General features: G+C 40.0%; 3 protein-coding genes across 6 annotated transcripts; 2 read left to right on the top strand and 1 right to left on the bottom strand.

Annotated features, from left to right (window-relative positions):
- Positions 1–23: 23 nt before the first annotated feature.
- ctso (cathepsin O) lies at positions 24–6,318 on the bottom strand. 2 transcript variants are annotated; one of them, XM_031866866.1, is made up of 8 exons: positions 5,937–6,318; positions 4,688–4,793; positions 4,415–4,539; positions 2,579–2,746; positions 2,049–2,170; positions 1,204–1,367; positions 223–315; positions 24–110 (listed from the first exon to the last, which is right to left on the bottom strand). In XM_031866866.1, exons 1-8 carry the CDS (start codon positions 6,138–6,140, stop codon positions 76–78), a joined length of 1,017 nt encoding a protein of 338 aa, XP_031722726.1. In that variant the 5' UTR covers positions 6,141–6,318; the 3' UTR covers positions 24–75. The 2 variants fall into 2 exon arrangements, with proteins under 2 accessions (XP_031722726.1, XP_031722727.1); XM_031866867.1 differs by having other exon boundaries at positions 4,688–4,812; positions 5,937–6,154.
- An 874-nt stretch (positions 6,319–7,192) lies between these two features.
- asb5a (ankyrin repeat and SOCS box containing 5a) lies at positions 7,193–12,849 on the top strand. Of its 3 annotated transcripts, XM_031866941.1 has the most exons (7): positions 7,193–7,556; positions 8,946–9,025; positions 9,908–10,015; positions 10,252–10,402; positions 10,706–10,840; positions 11,888–12,079; positions 12,262–12,849. In XM_031866941.1, exons 1-7 carry the CDS (start codon positions 7,352–7,354, stop codon positions 12,387–12,389), a joined length of 999 nt encoding a protein of 332 aa, XP_031722801.1. In that variant the 5' UTR covers positions 7,193–7,351; the 3' UTR covers positions 12,390–12,849. The 3 variants fall into 3 exon arrangements, with proteins under 3 accessions (XP_031722801.1, XP_031722798.1, XP_031722800.1); XM_031866938.1 differs by lacking the exon at positions 9,908–10,015; XM_031866940.1 differs by lacking the exon at positions 11,888–12,079.
- A 616-nt stretch (positions 12,850–13,465) lies between these two features.
- spata4 (spermatogenesis associated 4) lies at positions 13,466–16,360 on the top strand. The gene is made up of 6 exons (XM_031866978.1): positions 13,466–13,702; positions 14,093–14,222; positions 14,546–14,664; positions 15,315–15,535; positions 15,616–15,720; positions 15,901–16,360. Exons 1-6 carry the CDS (start codon positions 13,602–13,604, stop codon positions 15,993–15,995), a joined length of 771 nt encoding a protein of 256 aa, XP_031722838.1. The 5' UTR covers positions 13,466–13,601; the 3' UTR covers positions 15,996–16,360.
- Positions 16,361–21,394: the final 5,034 nt, after the last annotated feature.

The following is a 21,394-nucleotide window of genomic DNA, read 5'->3' as shown; positions in this document are numbered from 1 at the left end:
ACACACACACACACACACACACACACACACACACACACACACACACAAACAATGACAGAGATGCACACCATCCTGTCAAAGGAAAACTGCTGCCACAGAATCAGCAATACCTGGGAAGAGAAAACCGAAGGATGTGGCATTAATCCCTGAGGGGATAGTGGGGACAACAACACAGAGACGCCATACTAAAAGGAGATGACAAGAGGCAACGATCATACTTACCACAAAGGTTTCCACCGATCTTTATATAAACATAGCCCTCATTCCCCCACGTGGTTCCCCAAGAGTTCTGCACAATCCAGTATGGAATATCCCCTAAAATAGACAAGCGTGTTTTAAGATTAAATTATTTACAGGGTAGAGGAGCATTAAGCGCATGCGTGTGTACTGCAGCTGCAACCACTTTAGACTGTTACATAATCACCTATATATCCTTGTGTAATACCCACAAAACACAAGTGTGTGAGAAATAATTGATGTGAAGAAATATCAAATACAGAAGTGTGTGAACACTGTCAAGAAATACACTGAGCGGTAGCTGTGATGATGTTCTGAAAACTGCTGTTAAAATGGACATGTATTGTTAAATTCAACCTTTAAACATTTTTCACACTGGTTTTGTGTCCCGTGACACAAAGCTTTAACAGGTAACTGAATAAACTGAACCTCTATACTTAGAAATCGTGTGCACACAACAAGGACAAACAGTCCAAAGGTTGTTTTATTCATAAACCTACAGAAATATTCAACCAGTGTCACAATATAATGAAATCATTTCAATGCAGTTCTACTATTTAGGCAAGTCACTACAATAATGACAAGATGAACCTAAATTGTCACTGTAAATGTTCAACATATATTTCACTTGATTTAAAATATTGTAATTTTGGGGGTCAGTAATGAACTAAACATCGTGTTGAAATAGGTTTCGCTCCATCTCCTTTTGTTTTAGCAATTAATTAGGGAGGATTAGACAGTCTGCTCTTTTGCATTAGCAATTTGTGATCAGAATGGAACTATTTTTTATTTTTTTTAATCTAAAAATCTTGCATAGTGCAGATTTTAATTACTTTCACAGACCCCAGGGGTTGCAAAACTTTCTTGACCTAAAAAGGTAAATTTTAGCAGAAGTAAAATATAAAATCCCAGCTGTCATTCATGGATTATGATTCACTCTCATGACAGTGTAGTGATTGCATGTACCAACAGTGTTGTATCCAACAAGCAGGACGGCATGGTTAGACCATTGGCTGGAGCAGTGGTGCTGGATGATTCCACCCAGGTAATCCTGCCAGCTGACAGCATCCACGATAGCAGCCAAGGGACCACGCTCCACCAGATGACCAATCATTGCCTCCTCTTGGCCACTGAGGAGGAATAGCGAAACATTTTACTCTTGAGGCAGCAAGGCTGACCCTGTGATGTCTCTGGATTATCACGTGTTCTATTATGTTAAAGTCACAGGGTTGCAAAATCAAGATACACTCCCTCGAGCAACATGACTTTAGTTCAATGTTTTAATGTTTCAACCTTGTGTTCAGCGTGTCATCTCTCTCCATCCCTCTCATTCATAAAACTGGTATTTTCCTCATTCTCTCTGTTGACATATGCAGGCACTTTCTGAAAAATGTTACATTAGATTAGCAAATGTAACAATCTTGTTAATTCTGCTAACTAATTATTAAAACGTCATCAGCTCTTCACAGCAGACCCTGACCCTTGCTATCATAGCAGTGCAACAGAAATAGATGCATGAGTGAGAGTCACGATCCTGTTCAATATTAAATAAAGACGGTCTGATTGACTTTAACTCAAGGTAACCCAGTCATTGTGACCGGAGTAAAGAACCTCTGTGCTACTGAAGCAATCCGTGCCCGTGTTGACAAAGTAAACACTGTGGTCTGCTATTGCGCAGGACCAACTCACCTCACCTCCGGTCTGTCCTTGGTACTTAATGAAAAAAACACATTAAAATCCATGTGATGTTACCCAAATATAGCGCTATTCCGTTTTAGTTCAAGACAACTGGGGGGGAATGAGTCTTTTACCTGAAGTCATGTGCAGTGAAGTTCTTCACAGCGACACCGCCATGCGACTGAGAGAACAAATGGCAGATTCCCGTCTTGGCCTTGTAGGGATACTCTGACTGAGGCACCAATTTCACTCTGGTCTAGAAAGAAAATAGTTTGTCTCTGTCAGTGCGTTACCTGAATGCAAAATATCCATTCATCTTGTTTATGAAAGATCCTGGCACAGGCAGTTTTCTAATTTATGTCTGACAAGTGACAGCAATCTTATTTTGCCTCCTGCCTCTACATATCTCTCTAATTAAAATACATGACAATATTACCTGATTCCTAGCTAAAGCTAAATGTGCATATCTTCCCACAGGTCTCCTCTTTCATAAACAGGCGCGTTGGGAGGACACATAAGTATTCATTAAATCTCTTGTGTGTGTGTGTGTGAAGTACTGGGAGTTTATCCTATTTGTACTCACTGTAAACCATTTAGGAAGCTTCTGTTAAAGACCTGAAAACATGTATTAAAGGCCTGAAATTATGTAAAAAGATCAACATACTTGCTTTAACCATTTCAGGGCCTGGACCGTGGAGCCTCCACTGCAGCCTTTATTTCGAAAGGAGCAGTCCAGAACCTGCTGCACACTGAGCAGCTCCAGCTGCGAGCCTCCAATAGCATGGACGGACTGTGTGGCACCAACCACACTAAACGCCCAACAACTCCCACACTGCAAAGGTAAAATGACAGTAAGCAGGAAAAACAGAACTACATAGGAAAAGTAGAGGAACCAAACACTATAGAATACAAGACAATACAATCAGAAGAAAGAAATTGTCATTTTGCTTATCCCATCAACAGAGAGGCTAAAGACTTGGTTTATGTTGAATGATGTTTTCTGCAATCTCTGCTGTCGTAAACCAGTGTTGTAATGCATCTTTTAAAGACATCAACATCAGGCTAACACAATGGTAGCTAAAGCACTGACTAAACATGATTACAGTCGGAGCCACATCCAGAAGCCAGGAATCTACAGCGAGTGTGGATGCTGTTGATGTCGCTGAGGTGAGATGCTCTGGCCGGTCTGAGTGAAGTGTTTGTTTTCTGCTGCCATCTACTGACCTCAGGTCTGCTGCGCCTTGAGGGAAACGTTCATCTCTGAATCAGTTGATGTATTAAGCTTTAAAGTCGGACGATCATTTCAGATGTTTTTCGATTGCAAATGTTTGCTCTTACACAACATATATCATGTAGATGACAGTGTGTTCCTGGAACCAGTCGAACGTACAGTATTTTATTATGTAAGCTGTGGAACATTTGCACAGGCAATCTCATTCTCCAAACAGCATCAGACTCTGCACAGTCCACTTGCTCAGCATTCATTCCCACAAATGTGATGGAAACCTGAGCTCTCCTTGTAAAAATCCAATATGCTGTTGCTCAATATGGTTCCATGGCTTTACAATCAATACTGAAAACAAAATCAGGCATTATTGCTCGCACTGGAGATAAGTATGCGCTGAGTGTACAAAATATTAGGACCATCTGCTCTCTCCTTTAAAGTGACGAAATGCACTCGAGTCATAAAAGTGGAATCAAGATAAGGGAAAACTGAATCAAGAAGAGTTTACGAGATGTAAGTGGCTTGATATTTTGTGTCTTTGCGCATCGTACTGCATTTTACTTTCTGTTTATGCATCTACAATTTGTATCTGTTGTAGTAACTCAGCCCAGGCAGGTCTATAGACAGGACCAGAGGGGAAAAAAAGAAGCACTGCAGCAGATTGGTAGGCGAGTGCGGTTATGCTCAAGTTCTCCCTGGAGTGGTAAACCTTGCCTGAATTCAAGAAAAAAAAATATATATATATATATGTTGTGGTGCAGGATGTTTTTTGTATGGGCTGTGTGTCTCTCCCCCGGGACAACTGTTTCGCAGTGAAAATATCATCCCTAACGGCAAGTTGACCGACTAAAGAGATAAAGGACGAAAAAGGAGCCGAAAGTGAACCTTCAGCGAGGACGAGCTGCAGCTCCATCTCACTTCAAATCACACTTAATGGTCGAGTTTGTCCTTTGACCATTATTAAAGCACCCGTCCACTCAAATATGCGGCTCGCTTATTATTGCTCCACTTGGGTGTTTGACCTTCACTGTGCAGAATGATGCATGTCCTACAGTGACATAGGAATGCTGTTTTCAAATCGCTCTGCTGAGGAGGGAAAGTCTTTCTGGGCTCACCTTAAATCTGTGGGAGATGTGCACGTCCAATTATGATTTTGTGATATCATAACAGGTTTGGAAGCCAATCGTGTTGTGCGATGTGAAATATCGAAGCCTACAGTACACGTACATAGAGATTGGACTTTTCACATCTATCATCCATCTGTGTCAACCTTACTCCTTCCTGGTTCTGGACCGGTGCCACCACTGCTTTGTCCCTCCAGTCAAATTTGTCTGGGAAACCCTCTGTCTTCAGTCCAGAGAAGAGCGGAGCTCCGTCTGCGCTCACTCGCAGGTAGAGATCTGTGGATGACGGAAACAGTTCAAAGTCATCTCTGGTACAAAGATGCACGTAAACCATGACTGTGCAGATTCTGCCATGTCGCTCAGCACATTTAAAACAATCCACTGGACGGATACAAACTACTTTTCGCTTGATCACTCAGCCTACCTCTGAATTCCTGCTGTGAGAGGTCAGAGAAGCGGTTAACGCCATACTTGGCAGACTGTGGTACTGTGGAGAAAGCGTTCAGGTATGCGTGCCGCTTTGTAGCATCCTGCAATAACACACAGCAACTTGAGGCAAAATGAGTTGTTGAAGTATAAGTTCTTGCATAAAACAACACTGAAAAGTAGATGAAAAAGTGAAAGGTCTAGAGCTGATTTGTTTGTTTTTTACTTTTTCTTAATAACACAACATGAGTGAGTCTGAAATACATCCCACAAGAGATCCCACAGATTAAAATCTAATAAAATAAATCATTCCCCCAATTTAATCAGCTACGGTATTGACATACTGCTTTAATAATCATAATAATCTAATTATATAATACTTGTAAAATTAGTTTTCTATATTAGGCAGCTAGTACACTTAACTTAAACTAATGCAGTCTAATACAGCAAGGGACCACCTTTATAAATGAGGTTTGAAACCTCTCAGTATAACACACAATACAATGCAACAGCACCTCAAACTAACAGCCTTCAAAATCACCTTGAAATTGAATCAATACCTCTTTAAAACAGTTCCGACAACAACCACTGAACATTGTAACCTTCATGAGGAGAGGATTCATTTCATTACATACTGTAGTTTGACCTAGCTGTACCTAATAAACTGGCAACTGAGTCTAACGCACTCTGAAAGGGGGACATTTCAGTTCAAGATTTACTTTTAAAACTTTAACTTTTGCTGAACAGTAGCCACAAGTGTCAATTATTACACTGGCTAATGGTACAACCTTATATCACAGTAGCACCAAATATAGTTAAAGGACGCAAAATGCCAATGACCTCACTAAACAATCCCCACAAACACAGCTATCATGTCATCGTCTTATCTTTATAATATGTGACTTAGGTTACTGCCCCTTTCTTAACATAACCACTCTCACTTCAAGTACATTTTACTCTTGGTTCTTCTGTAAACCTGCACTTTTCAGGTTATTATCTTTCATGACTTTAACTTGTATTGGAGTATTACACTGAGTTAATTGAGGAGTTCTAATTCCATCGTCATTTATTCCACATTAACCTACAATAAAATTGAATTTTCTATGAAAATAAAAATGCATGTCTTCATTTGCATAAGTGGGCGACGTCTGTTGTGACGTGTGCAGGCCGTTTGTTTTCAGCCGTGTGTACAAAGTAACGAGCGACAACAGTTTCTCTGCACGTCTCTGTCTCGCGCTTAACGTTACCTGAAAGTGCAGACGACGACGGTTAAATTCCTCGCCGTTGACTGCATACGTGCGGTGGAACTGCTCTCTGAAGGAGTCGAAATCAACTGCAGAGCCATTAAACTGCGTCCGAGTCTCTTCCGAGAGCACATTGTGACAGCAGAGAGGAGAGACGACTGTGGAAACGGCCGCTATAAGTACTAGATACGGATGGCCGCCCCTCATTTGACAAAGCGATGTCGGTTAAACACATTCAGCGATTGAAATAGGAAGTTGATACAAAAGTCATATTGGCGGAAAAGGTGAGGTTTAATGTATAGCGCATGCGCAGCGTTTCGAGGCGCTTCCTGGAGAGGCCAGAAGCAATGGGAGGAAAAAAAGTGATCCTAAAAGTGATCCAAATAGTTTTCTCCTGTATTTATGATTGAAGAACAGGTAAAAAAAGAAGGTTCAAACATAAATAAATATGGAAAATAACCATATTAATTTAAATAACCAAAATCTAAATCTATCCAAAGTGCTTAAACTGTTGTGTTTAGACATCATTGAATGTGCAAAACGATCCTGTTCCCATAGCAAGTGTCCAAATGTCCCACTCATCTCATCTTTGATGACTGACAGGGCTTTGTTATGTACAGCTGTGCTGGAGAAGTCATCTAATGGCATCGTGCTGGAGATAAAACACAGCCATCGTAACCATAACATCACAGAATAAACAGGAGAAGACTAAAACACACAGACAAGACAAACTCCTGACAACTCAATAATCATAAGATTCAGTGTCCCCAACTAACTGCAAATCGTCTGGGTCGACTTAACTAGGGTTGTAGACATTATATGAACATTCATATACAGGAACAATACAACTTTTTTCATCACCTGTTTCACAGATTAAACTAAGGAACTTAGAAAGATTATCCTGGCAAAACCTTTTTTTCCACCTGTTCTTAAGTCATAAGAATATTAATTTAAACTTAATTAAAAGATAAAATGTGCTTTATACGAGATACATGCTATCATGAGTTAAAATGTATGGAAAATATTTTTTCTAATATATATTTTCCCTAATTTATCCTAAATGAAATACTACCATTATTTTAAATTAATGCAAATATTCATTCAAAAAAATTATCTAATTTATCCATAATTAAATATGAGTTAAAATGAATGCAATTAATGTCATATTCGCAACTGGAACGGTTACCTCTGTGAAAATCTACACCTACACACACACACACACACAAACACACACACATTGAACATTAGCATTGGAGTATTTGCTCTCAGGCACAGTAGCAGCTGCAGGGCATTCTTTTCCAGCCTGGACCAGCCAACCGGTCAGTACACTGGGAGAAAAAGCAGACTACTCTTGTGCTTTTTGGAGCGGCATCTGATCTTCACCATAACTAAAGCCCCTCTGTAACGTGTCGAAGGAAATGTCAGACCCAACAGAGGAACTCTCCAACAAGACCTTCGTGGCCCGGTTGTCCAATGTTTACCTCAGCATCTTGGCACTGTTCTGCTTTAAGCTCTTTGTTAAGATCTCTCTCAACTTGCTGACATACCTCTACATTGTCCGCGGGAACCGCAAAGAGGCTGCCAGGATATCAGCAGAGTTCTATGATTATGGTCAAAAACACAGTAAGTACTCTCCGAAAAAACCTGAAAGGGTTTGTTGTTGTTTTCAAGGTGGTTTATTTGTTTCACAAACTGCATATAGATTTGTGTGCTAAAGGCACATTTGGTGTAAAATGTAACAACAATACAATTGTGTACACTACACACCAAGCAACATGTTCGACCTGAGGCGTATAAGGTCAGAATAGATTAATATTGCTTTAAAATCAACTTGTAGTACTCCCCGCTCACACACAACTGCACACTCTCAATTTCCGTGTTTACAAATGAGCTATAATCGCATTGCTGATCCAAATAGTATAAGAGCCATTCATTGTATTCACATTAAAGCAAACTGTGGATATGAATGACTTTTATTTCATCAGCTTAATGACTACTTATGAATCCTGAACTGTACATTCAATATTAAAACAAAGACACTGTCGGCTGGCAGCTCTTTTTCTCTAATGTATTAATAGAACACAGTCATGATACCCCGCTCCTCACGCCCCCACCCCCATCCTGCCCTAGTTTCCGTTCCCAGCTATGCAGTGCAGCCTTTCACACTCAGACAGCAACCAAAACAACACTCCACACTCTCAGTTCGGAGGCACATTCTGGGGGAAGAGGGACACGACGACAACATAATCTATATCTATCATTCAAGGGGATGTTTAATTTAAAGTGGATCTGCTCCATGGAATACTAATCAGCTAAGCTTAGTGTATTAGTCACAGTCCTGTAGATACGGTCTTCCTTGCTCTAAGAAATCTCTTTGATGTCCGTGGCTGGTTCTTTTATATCCGTATTTCAAATGAATGTCAGTCAAGGAAAATAGGTTGCATGAATAAAATAGCTTAAGATTTATAGAAAAGATTAGATCTGGTATTTTCTAAATTATGATTAAAATGGAGAGAGATGACAATGATGATGATAATGATGTGGAATGCATTGGCTGTTATCCTGGACATTGACTCAGGTGTGCTTTATCAGACGTCCACAGCAAATTCCTCAAGGTTATATAAGGTGTTATGTGAATGGAGTGTTAATATGCTGAGATATACTGGACTTCAAGCATCATTAGTCACATGATAATAAGATGGCCCATTCATTAACTCTTGGAACACGGTAAAACATGACATTGATAAACATATCAAGATGATGGATATATATTATATATATATATATATTTGTGGTTTGGATTTCATTAAGCAGCCATGATTGGCTAAACAATAAAGGAATTATGATATAAGACATGATGAATTAACAAGACTTGAGAAAACAAAAATCTAAGTCCATAAAATAATTTCATAAAGACATAAAATCACAATTATTTTCATGGTACACACATGATGCTTAGTTATATTCATATAACATCAAGAGACTATTTTACTTTACTTATTCTTACTGCAGGATCCTGGGCGGACCGCTCACCCCTCCACGATGCAGCGAGTCAGGGCCGCCTCCTGGCCTTGAAGACCCTTATTTTACAGGTAAAGAGAACACAAGCACAATGGAGGACGTTTGCCTTCAGGGCGTTCCGATCTGAACCCAAGTCATGATATTTTATGTGCATCCTCTCATCTGTACACATGGGGTCTGATGTAACTGTTCCTTGTGCAATTAAATTTGTATCAGTGCCTTTGTAGACTCCTGGATTAGATGTTAAAGAAAAAGATTTGAATGCAAGTATGTAGGTAGGTTTATCTGGGAATCTGTCTGATTCCACCTCTATTACCTCTCAAGACTAAATGTTGTCATTTGTCATGTTGTGTGAGCTTACAATACCATAACTTGACATCTTAGTATAACAACACTAATATAGTTTTTTTAAGTAAATACACACAGCACAGAATAACCATAATATATAGTATTACATAACCATAATATACAGTATCCGAGGGCGTCGACAAAGTTGCTGATCAATGCCAAATACTGATAAATGGCAGACTGGGAGAATTTCCTCTTTCACTTGCATTTTCAGCTGCTCACAGATTAAGCAGTGCACTACAGGAGCGAAAGACATGTCAGCCACAAAGCCAACAATGCCTTGTTCTTAACACAGACAAGCTCATGACAAAGCTGTGATCGCGTTACAGTATTTTTGCATAGTGATTTATTAGCTCTTAACCAGACTTCTATTGGGTCTGCGCTTTGATTAGCAAGCTTATGAATCGCTATTGTTCAGATGTAACTGTACACACTGTAGTGTAGTTTGTCAATTACTGACAACTGAGGAATGGGTTTGGTTTAGGAAAGAAGATAAGCTATTGTTCTTGCAATTACTGGTGTTCACCAATAGAGGCTGACAAAGGTCATGTGTTAATGCACCATATGACGTCTTAATATCTGTGGCTGTTTGATTCGGTTTCCAGGGTCACAGTGTGAATGTTCTGACTATAGACCATGTGACACCCCTTCACGAGGCCTGTGTCGGAGACCATGTCGCTTGTGCCAGAGCTCTGATTGATGCTGGAGCAAATGTAAGTCACGTATTGTCCTTTTGACGTTGCCACGCAGCACAGGTCAAATGTCATTTCCATGGCCGGGAGAATCTGGGTAGAAGTAACAGATGAGCAACGCTGTTCTTCTTCTACAGTCACTGCAGAGCTATTAAGTTCTTGCTCCCCTTCAACTGTTCCCCCAGGCTGTTGCTATTAGTCAACTTGCATGGTTAAACAAGGCCTAAAAATAACAATTTAAGAGAATGCTTTTGCAGGTCAATGCTTCTACAATTGATGGAGTCACCCCTCTGTTCAACGCCTGTACATTGGGCAGTGTGGTATGCACTGAAATTCTTTTGGAAAATGGAGCAAAACCCCAGAACCTTGCATACCATCCATCACCAATCCATGAAGCTACGAGCAAAGGTACATTGTGACTAAATAATTAACATTATGACAGAATGCATCCCCTAATATATTAGGTAGTTTTCTATTGACAGACACTACATGTCTGTTTTTAATATATAAAATATATAACTCCAACTCTACTAATTACAACGTATACTCCACATCCTTCAACCTGTATTTGTGCCCTTTGCTGTGCTATTAAACCTGCACTGTGAAAAACAGCTTGATAAATAAATCTCAACACGACCCGAGCAGACAGCTTGGAGAGTTATCTCGCATTGTCACTAACTGATTACTGTCTCCATGCTCCATTACTTCCAGGTCATTACGGTTGTGTGGAGGCTCTGGTGACTTGGGGGGCAGATGTGGACATGGACATTCCTCACCTGGGCACAGCGCTCTACACAGCCTGCGTCTGCCAAGAGCTGGAGTGTGCCAGGAAACTTTTGAGGGAAGGTCAGCTCGCAGCACAGTGTGGATCTCTGCATCTCCATACAGACAGGCACACTTCCTGTATGAACGAACAAACACAGATGCACGAGCACATTTGTTGTTCATAGAAATGGAAAATAAGTTCATAAACACATATACGCACAGTGGATTTTAAAAGCCTTTAAAAAAAAAAAAAAAAAGCATTTAGACCCTACACACAAACAAACTCTTCATTCAAACAAAGAGTTATATCATTATTTAGGGTGAGCAGTTCTTTAAAAAAAAAATGTGTTTGGCCTTATGTTGATTTACTTTCATTATTCATGATGAAGTACCTAATTGCAGCTGACAGGCATTTCCCGCACAGCAGCAACAAAACAGCTTTATTATTTGTCAGTTATGTGAATCATCAAGGCAGTGGTAAATTCCAGCGAGAGTTGTTGGTCTGTCAGCTTTTCTTCAAAGTGCTAAACATTTCTTTCTCGAGAGCATATAAGGACAATTCAATCAGAGTAAGAAAGAAATATGTATATATTTATTTTTTATTTGTATTTTTTTCTGGAGGAAACTGGTCTTGTTATTAGCATGACTTCATGGATTGACTGACTGTATAGTTAACAGTATAAACACTATCTTTCTCTCTCTCTCTCTCTCTCTCTCTCTCTCTATATATATATATATATATATATATATCATTTTTTTCTGAAACCGGCCTCACCAATAAGACATACTACGTGTTTCAATTTGAGTAAGGAGCAGCACAGCAGTTCCATGTAGCCCATAGCTGACGGATCACATATTAAAGCATTTTGTATGCCCATGCTGCTGGCTACCTTTGATTGAAAGTAACAAGTTCACATTCATTCTCTCAGGGCGGTTGAAAGTAATTTCTGGGAATATAAGAAAGTGTTATGTAGAGGGCAACATGGGAAGGCAGTTACATTGAAATATTGAATAAGAATATATAGTAACAGAGTAACTGCTGGATTTCAATGATATCCAACAGACGACATTGAAGCTTTTCCATCTGAACTTTGTCTCGAATGGATAATCAAGTTGTCCTCCATGCAGGTGCAAGTGTACAGAAAGGCAAATACCTGGATTCACCCTTACATGCAGCTGCAGAAAAAGACTGCACAGCTGTAGTGAAGCTGCTGCTGGACTTTGGTGCAGACATTAATGCCAGGAACACAGAGTTTCAGAGGCCAGTAGACGTGGCTCCACCCAGCAGTCTAACAGAGGGTTTCCTACTGATATATGAAGGTACAAGAACACTTGTTACTTGTTTTTGTAAGGCACTACAGACCTATGTTTCCATGTATTTATTGTTGTATTTATTTCTGTGTTTGAACCACTTCATCAACAGATATAAAGTAATATTACTCTCCTTTTATCTGTAGTCTATACATTAGGACCAGCTCATATAATCTTTCATTGCCTCTTAGTTACACCACGACGGCTGAGCCAGCTGTGCCGTCAGTGCATCAGGAGTTGCGTCGGCCGTGACAGACTCCACCTTCTCTCCCACCTTCGCCTGCCCAACAGGCTAAGGAACTACCTGCAGTACCAATGAGAGACAGAACAACCAAACTGCCCGCCTAAATGGGACTTACAGAAATAAGCCTTTGTCACCAAGAGCTAATCAACTCCTTGAAGTCTTCCTTCCTTCAATTGTGGCTACCAGTCAATTAAGTGACTCAGTAGCTGCTGAGTATCTGTCAGTACCAAGCTGTGTTGAGCTGGCCTGCATCCCATTACTATTGTGAACCTGGATGAATGTTCACGGCTTAGCCTTCCCTGGATAAATTGTCATTGAAAAATATAATAAATACAATATTATTTGCAATTCAGGTTTGTGTAGTTAGAAGCCTTAATAGTTGCAATATACCAAAGAGTGATGCACTTTCAAAGCTTTGAGATTATAATGTCATATAAATGCAGTATAATATACAGTATGTGGACGTGTACTCATAGTTTTGCATTTGATATATAATGTATTGCGCACGACTATATGATTAAAATTGTTTTGAATCCTGGTGCATTCCAAAATATGTTGTATGCAGACTGTGTGCACTTATGTTGGGCTTAGAGGTGCAGTTCGTGTATTATTAATACAAACATTTTTTTTTAAACAAAGTAGTTGACATGTTTAAGCTTGGATGACAGAGCACTGACAACTGGAGGCAGCTGACTTCATTGTTAAATCCCTAATGGAAAATATGAGGGAGTGGAACAGCAACAGAGAGCGGAGCAGGAAGAGCTGTTTGCATCAATAGCTAATGACTGAAATAAAGCTCAGAGAACATTATGAACAAAACCATATGAATTAAGTAGCAATACGAAATCACATTTCATCATATTGAGCTGAATTTCAAATCTTGTCTTGCATTTTTTTCACAATGCCTGGGTATTATTACATGACTGATACCACTGTGCATTTCATAACGTCTTATTTTTCAACTTAAATATACTGTTCAAAATGATTTATTGGAATTTCTCCGCAGAGTTCGTTGTTAATGCAACATCATCTGAGGGGCAGCGAACCGTCACCGCTGTCTGTGTGCAGACACGACACACCTCTCTGACCCACGTGTCAGAGAGGTGTGTCGTGTCGCTGCCATGGTAATGTAAACAAAGAAAGTCCAGCGCGTCACATACATACAGGCTGCAGCGGCACCTCGAAGAGGAAACTGGTCGAGTTATTAGCATGATTTCATGGACTGACTGACTGTAGAGTTAACAGTATAAACACCATCTTTCTAGACATCATCAGGCTCAGAGCAGCATGTCTTTTGCGCAGTCTCCCAAAAAGACGGGACTGCCGAGAGAAGTCGTGAAATGGCTGCAAAGCCTGGACTTGTCATTTTATCCGAAGAATGTGCGCAGGTAAAGAATGAAACTAACCTCATCTAGCTTTACGATATTACGCTATATTATAAAATTGCCAGTGAGCAAAAAAAAAAAAAAAAAAGATTTGCAGGTCAATGTCCAAACTTTAAAAACGGTATAAATGTAGTTGTAACGTCAGTTTTTACAGTTCTTAACGTCATAGGTTAGCTATACTTGACTATTTAACCTAGTTACAAATATGTGAAGCAAACGTTCCCATATCAATGCAGTCAATATCAATATCAATCAAAAACCATGGACTGTAACAGCTGTATAGGTTAAAACAAAGCAAGGATTACAAAACATATCGGAAGGAAAAAGATCAGTGCCAAGACCGCAAAGTGTTCAAATAGGAGTTCATTCGTTCTCCCTGCTTTTTATTTCCAGAGATTTGTCCAATGGTTACCTTGTGGCAGAGATATTGTCTCGTTATTACCCCCAAGACTTTCTGGTGCATTCGTGTGACAAAGGAACATCACTCTCTGCCAAACAGAGGAACTGGAGCCAGATAGAGAAGGTAAGAGGAGGAGAAAACCTCAAAATAATAATGAGCTGGGTAGAAATGTCTTTCTTTACTTTGGTTGGCATGTGGTTTAGATGTGGTTTAATTTCCCATACCGACTTGGCATTCAAAATGACTCAACTTTTAAGCGTCCAACACACATTTTGTGATGTAGCTCAACCTACCAGCACACAACACAACTCTTTAAACATCAAATCACATTCAATCTACACTGAAGACATTATGTTTTCTTTACCTGCATGTACTTGAGGGTTCTGAAACAGGAAATTCTTATTTAGAGTCAGATGATGACCAACATGTTTTTTTTATTGACCCAGTCTTTACAGAAGCAGAATCTGCACTTGATGAAAGAGATAATTGATGGAAGCATTCACTGTAAACCAGGAGCAGCTGAACTGTTGGTGCAGGAGGTTTACACTAATTTAACTAACCGGAGGTGAGTGTCGATTGGGAGCGGGGTTTGAAAATGAACACAGTTTGAGGCCAATCCTTTCTTGCTTTCTCCAGACAGATAGGAGGTTTATATCACACCGTGGAGTTTAGAAAAACTAACTGTTCCATTTTGTTTTGCATACTTTTTACAGTTTAGTTAGATATTGGTATACATTTGTCTGTGTGTTGGTGTTATTAGCTCAAAAGTTTCCCAGTGTTGCACTTATTCTTGAGACATTACTGTGAATTAAACATTGCTGAATTGTTTAGCTTATGTACCCCTCAGGAATGTGTTTAACATAACTACACATAAACCTATACAATAATATGTGTAATCATCAGGCAACACTGACATTTCTTTTACAACTTATACATATTACTGCTTGTTTAATCTGAAAACAAAAGGATGCCGATACTGTACAGTGGCTTTTGCTGGATCATGAGGATATTTTCATAACAATATGTGGGCAATGAAAAAAAAACATCCACTAAACCGCTTCTAGTGCACTTGAATCCAACTAAACACAGCTGAAGAGGATGCTCAGTTGGCATGCAGCACATTTGCTCAGTGTATAAATTATATTCCCAAAACACAAATATAATAACAGAATCCTGGAGGTATTCCAATACTAATCTTTTTAAACTCCTTCTCAGCATCAGAGATGTTCAGGGCCCAGAGTCAGACTTCACTGACCAAGAGTACCAGGAGCTTCTACCCACACTGGCCCGCTCCACAGCCTCCAAGGCCATCAAGAACAACCTGAGGATAACAGAGATCATGGCGGAGCCCGACATCAGCACAAGCCAGAGGAAGGCAGAAGTCATCCTCCACAGGCACCTGGAGCACCAGGCAGCAGATAGGGTCCTCAACCCTGGTCAGTCACCCAGGTGTGCTTCCAGGCTTATTGTAGGGGCAAATATTCTATTATTAAAAATGTCTTTGCTTTGTTGACAGGACGTTTTAAAGTGAAGCCTAATCTGTGTCGGCTGGCAGCCAAAAATCCCGTGCCAACCAGCCGCGGTGATGAGTGCTTGGCTTCGTCTGGAGACTCTACATCCAGTAAGTGTTGAGTCATATATTCTCTTGCAGCAATAATCAGCAGAGAATATTCATCCTGCAAATGTGCTCAAATGCATCCTTTGGGTGTAACACTTATATATGCTTTGGTGGCAAATTGTGACTGATGTTTTTGTTTTGAGACTGCCTAACCAATCTATTTTCCAATTTCTTCTGTTTTAGAGTTCTGCTCCTCTTCAACATGGAGCGGAGCGGCTGTTCCCTTTAAGGAGATAAAGGTGCACCAGCCTGTCAGACGCTCCCTGGTTAACTATTAAATAAAATGTATGGAGATTTGTGCGCTATAATTGTGTTGTGTGTGTGTGTGTGTGCGTGTGTCACTTGATGTAGTGATAGGTTTTTCACAATTATTCAAATAATAGCCCATTGAACTGTAATGCATCGAAAGTATTTTTCTGGAGTATCATTTGTTTTGAAAGACGGAAGACGTCACTGTTTGTTATGGATTATGTAATGTATTAGTGCTTCTGCCATCATGTTTGGGCGATGTCTGTTTGTACCAGTAGATGGCAGCATTGAGTCACGAGCAGAGCTCTCCTCAATGGTTCAGACTGAAATCCACTGCTGTAGGTGTACCATTGACAAAAAGAGGATATACATCAGTGTATGCTGCAGAAATTGACTGGCCTTACTGTTCATATATTTGTGTTGCTCACTATAAGGCTATTCCTGAGTTCCTTCACCCATGACCGCACATGCATCTTGCCTTCGTTACCGTCACTGAGGCATCAGATCGTCTTCTCAATCTGCATTCTAAGAAATTCTGATCAGCCACCTTCCAAATGTTGGTTAAACTATGCTATACGATGTACAGTTTTCCACCTGACTGGCAAGGGAAACCATATACATACATTCCACTGTGGTAGGAACCACTTCATGTAAGTGATAACTGATTCCTAAAATTGGCTTAGAGTTGGGAACATTGAGTCACTGTGCCATGAAACCATGACAGCTTTGTTTCTGTCTTGTTCGTCATTAACAGTTCCAGATTTCCTTGCACTTTCAGTCATTGTGAGCCAGTTACAGGAGAGTAATTCTACTCGTGGTTTGGTCTACAAATGGGGATAAACAAACACAAATCAGATGTATTTAATTTACTATGAAACAACTGGAGAATTTTTTTATTCCCGATTTCTGGTCCTTACTCGGCTGGTACTGGTCAACCGGCATTAACAGATTTGTCTAATGGTGTAGTGTTAAACTCTGTCACTAATTTGCTTCATTGTTACTGCAGTTGCCACATTAAACACTGTGAACATATCAGTAATTCATTATGTATAAACCAACTGGACAATGTACAGTTATTACCCGATTGGCGAGGGAAACCATTTGATCTAACCTGCATAGTATAGAACTGAATAGTGCTATGGACTTTATTGAATTGTCCTTTTACTGTATAGTTTCAAACCAATATTAAGCCACACTGAATTTTTGAGTATGCATCCATGGTAGTCCTGCAAAACAAATGATGTCATCGTCTGCATTGTGTGCGTATTTCCGCATACTTAGTGGAGAACATTTAGTGGTTTTGGTGCCAAAGCCACTCAGATTCACTTTGAGATTGAGATCACTCAGTTGGCCCCAAATCTCCAAGCCCTCGTGGATGGATGCTCAGCGTACAGCACAATTGAGCTGTGAAGCTAGTGAAAAACGGATGACAGGATGATAAGTGTTTCTGGCTGACTGCCTGGCTTCTCATGTGGTCTAAGAGCCTGGGCTTTCAATAGAGAGATGGGGCAGTGCTGTAACAATATGATCTCCACAGCCTCAACAGACTATTAGCTATAGATGACCATGAGATTTATTGTATTAGACACCAGAATTCCAGACTCTTAAAACTGTTGTTCATCATTTGGGTCAATTGCAAAACCAAACAATTACAACAGCTGATGCTAATCGGTAAAGAAAATGTTGTAACACGGCACATTTTCAAAAAATCTATTTATCAACTATTTAAGGAGAGTAGGAGTGGTCATCTGACATTTGAACACCAGCCTCTAATACATCTCATGGTCTCTTTGAAAGCAGGCCATCCTTTTTCCACGGTAGTCAATGGCTGGTAAAGCCTCTTTCCCTGCCTCCCTGAGTGGAGCTGTAAAACCTGACCTCCTTAATCTTTCAGTGTCTTTTGATTTCCCTCAGCTTGACTGGGCGTGAACACACATCGGCACTTAAGACGAAGAGCGCTGTCGCCTGTTGATTTCTGCAAGCGCTGGGAGATGAGCATCGGAATTTGGGTTTTCAGTGTTGAGGCACGCATTTAGCTGCATTGGTTTGTACTGAAAGTCCAGCGAGATACAACTGTAATCGGCAGCAAGTGATACGATGGAAATGCAAAATAAGTATCCTGCAGAATAGAGTCTGGATACATGCTTTTTATAATGCAATAAATTACTGTTAACATTAAGAATGAGATTAGCTGCTTTACATAATAAGCACCGGCCAGGGTTACAGGGTGATGCTTATATTTATTCGACATTGACACACCTCTCCTATACTGAACAATATCTAGGTCCTGGTTGCTATGGCAACTAGCAAGCCCCATACTGGAGAGCGACCAGGAGACATTAATAAGCTTACTGTGAGCTTCTTTGGCTCGTCCTGTCGGTCATGAGTACACGGGCAACGGGGGCTGTAGGATTTCAAGCAGCACACGCATGCATACAAAAAAAATATGCAAGCACATTCGGTCAAGATGAAAAAACAACAACACTAAAATGATAACGTGTGACGAAAAAAAAGAGATGACGGGCAACTGACGTTAGCAAAACGAGGATGCCTAAAATGCCCCAAGAAAGTGTCTCACCATCTGCCGATTTTTCCTATGGGCATCATGGTGCCCACAGTGTGAAGGAAGCTCTAGCGGCGAAGGCGAGGGGATGCAGCAGGGGGAGGGTCAGTGCCTTGTTGGAAACACAGAGGGGGGGGGGGGGGCATTGTGAGTGTTTGTAAGCTAAGGATTCCCCTAGAAAGAAAGGCCCTCCCCCATTCCCCCACAGCAAATATCCCACCCCTATTAACAAAAGCCACGGTAAGCTAGTATGTGGTCATGTTATCCAGGCCAAGGGTGGGGCACTTTGTGTGTCTGAAATGTGCATATATATATATATATATATATATATATATTTTTTTTTTTTTTTTTTTTTTTTTCAGCAGCCACTAATGAACTGCTTTTATTCATGCATATATTTTCAATTTAGTTATAATGCATTACTCACCAACAAGCTGCTGGCCCCTGGAGACTAAAGCTAATTAAGAGCAAATTAGTTGTTGTTTTTTACGTGCCACATGAAAACAATACAACTTAAAGAAATTATAAAGCATTATTCATTAGATTGGAACTAAATTCACTTCCTTCGCTGACGGACTTCATTTGATTCCTGCTATTTACACATTTTAAATTATAATATGTATCACACATATTTAAATAGCAACAATCAAAATGAAAGACTTAGTATTTACAGTGCACCAAGAGAACACAGCAGACTTGTAATTAAGTTTCTAAATATTGAAATTGATAACTGCCATAGGGAAAACAATGAGCAACTGATCCAGTAAGCCCAACACATTTCAGCAATCTAGGTTACTAAACAGATGAGTATCGGAACTTAAATACTCTGTACGGCGAAAGCAAGATAGCACAATAACCTTTGAATGCTAGAAAACTGCCTCACTCTCCCTCTCCTAGTATTAGACTCACAATAGAAAGGGCAATGACAACAGGAAGGTACGTTAAAGTAAAAATGTAAGACAAAGGCAAAATATCTTTTGGGTCAAAAGCCAGAGCAGAAAATGTCTTTCTGCCAAACATTTACTCTTTTCCTTTACTCATAACAACACAGTGTATTTTGTGAAGTGACCTAGTTAGTAACATCTCAACAATACCTTGTAGTACAATGCCCAACTAAAAGCAGAATACAATTCATATAAAGATATTCATATGATATTAACATTACACTTCTGACACTGCATTCATAACAAGAAAATGTTATTTAAAGGAGCTAAATTCAATATTAAGAGGATAAATATAGCCGCAAAAAACTATTTGCTATGTAAGGATATAATGTCTACCTGGGCAGAGAATGGAGTCACTCTCCCTCTGTGTTTGTTTTAATCTGGGATTCTCCGTTCTTTGTTTACATAGTGAGGCTGGCTGCGCTGGCTTTTAGGCTGGCTCATGGCTAGCTCAACTCTGCACTGCTCTCATACGGCGGTTGCAACTGATAATGCCGCCCGACCATGAGTGTTAGGGTAGCACCCACCCTCCAGTCCCCCCTCAGGTAAACAACACCTTTTGCTCTGTCAGCCCTGTGGTTGCTGTTTGAACTGTTAGCACCGTTAGCTAGCGAGCCGCCTGCTCTGCCGCCGCCATGTTGAGAGCCGTTGAGAGGCCATAGATATTCTACCAATCTCATATTTAGCACCTTTAAAACTGTTTTTATCTTTTTACTTGTGTTTATAGTGAATTGAGAACTTGTAGAACACTACAAACCACAGGATAGGACCATACAAACCATACAAACCATATAAACGCGTCTGCATTAACATAGACATTGCAATCCCTCGAGCCATGCTGTCAGCAGGGCTAATAAAAAGCTATGTTGCTAAATCAAATAAAAGAAGGGAAGGTACTTAGTGGACACAGGAGGTTAGACCATTTGGTTGGACAATATGCTACTACGGGAGGCCAATTAAATTATTAATTAAATATGTTGCATTAAGTAATCAAACATTTATAAAGCATTACATTTTAACATCAATAAGTCATTACATTAATGTTGAAGCATTAGCATAATTACCATAAACAAATAATCAAGATGATGGTGTGTTTCCTCTAGAAGGCCTAATTAAGCTGTTAGAGTTCCTTTAATCAGGGCAGACATACTATAGGCTACCACGGCTGAGTAAAGATAACTTTCAATATGTTCCTGCACACACTAAAGCTATAAATTACCACCATCCATTACGTTATTTGACAATTAGGGTCTGGTAGGTGAAACCATCACTCTAAAAGTAATTCACCTGTTTAAAATTGGTCTTTCCGTGCACCAGACTATCCCTGTATTATTTACAAACTATTTAAGCCAATGTGGCTACTTATATCATTCTCTTCTTGACTGCTTTCCAGTAGCTCAATTTCCCCACAGGGATCATTAAAATTTCATCTAATCCACCTGTCTGATCATCCATCCATACACCCATCTGTCCGTACTTCAAGTCAGGTCAGATGCTATTTATCCAGCACAGTTCATCCCACAGACGCTTAATGTACCTCAATGATCTTTCAATTATTCCTCTGGGCCTCCCATTCCTCTCTCCACCCCTCGATTCATCACTATATGTGTCATGTTGTTTGGCTTAGGCCTTGGTCTTTATCAGTATTGTGTGAGATCACCAAACCCAATTCCTATTGACGTTGAAGTGGAAATGAAGTTTACAATCTTGAGTTAATAGGTTTGTGTCTATTTACTTAAATGATTACTTATGCATTTGTTGCCACACTGCTTCATACTCAAGACGTTTGCACAACCTTCTCAGATACATGCCATTGTTTTCAACATGGAAGTCTTCTTGTTCAGTGTAGAAACATCGTCATACATTTGACCGATGACCAAATGCATATCTCCCAAAATATACATTTTTGGTGGAATTAGGA

This window comes from Anarrhichthys ocellatus, unplaced genomic scaffold (assembly GCF_004355925.1).
Source record: "Anarrhichthys ocellatus isolate YVR2014 unplaced genomic scaffold, GSC_Weel_1.0 scaffold37, whole genome shotgun sequence".
Classification (NCBI taxonomy): Eukaryota; Metazoa; Chordata; class Actinopteri; order Perciformes; family Anarhichadidae; genus Anarrhichthys; species Anarrhichthys ocellatus.
This window is presented reverse-complemented; position numbering and strand designations above follow the sequence as displayed.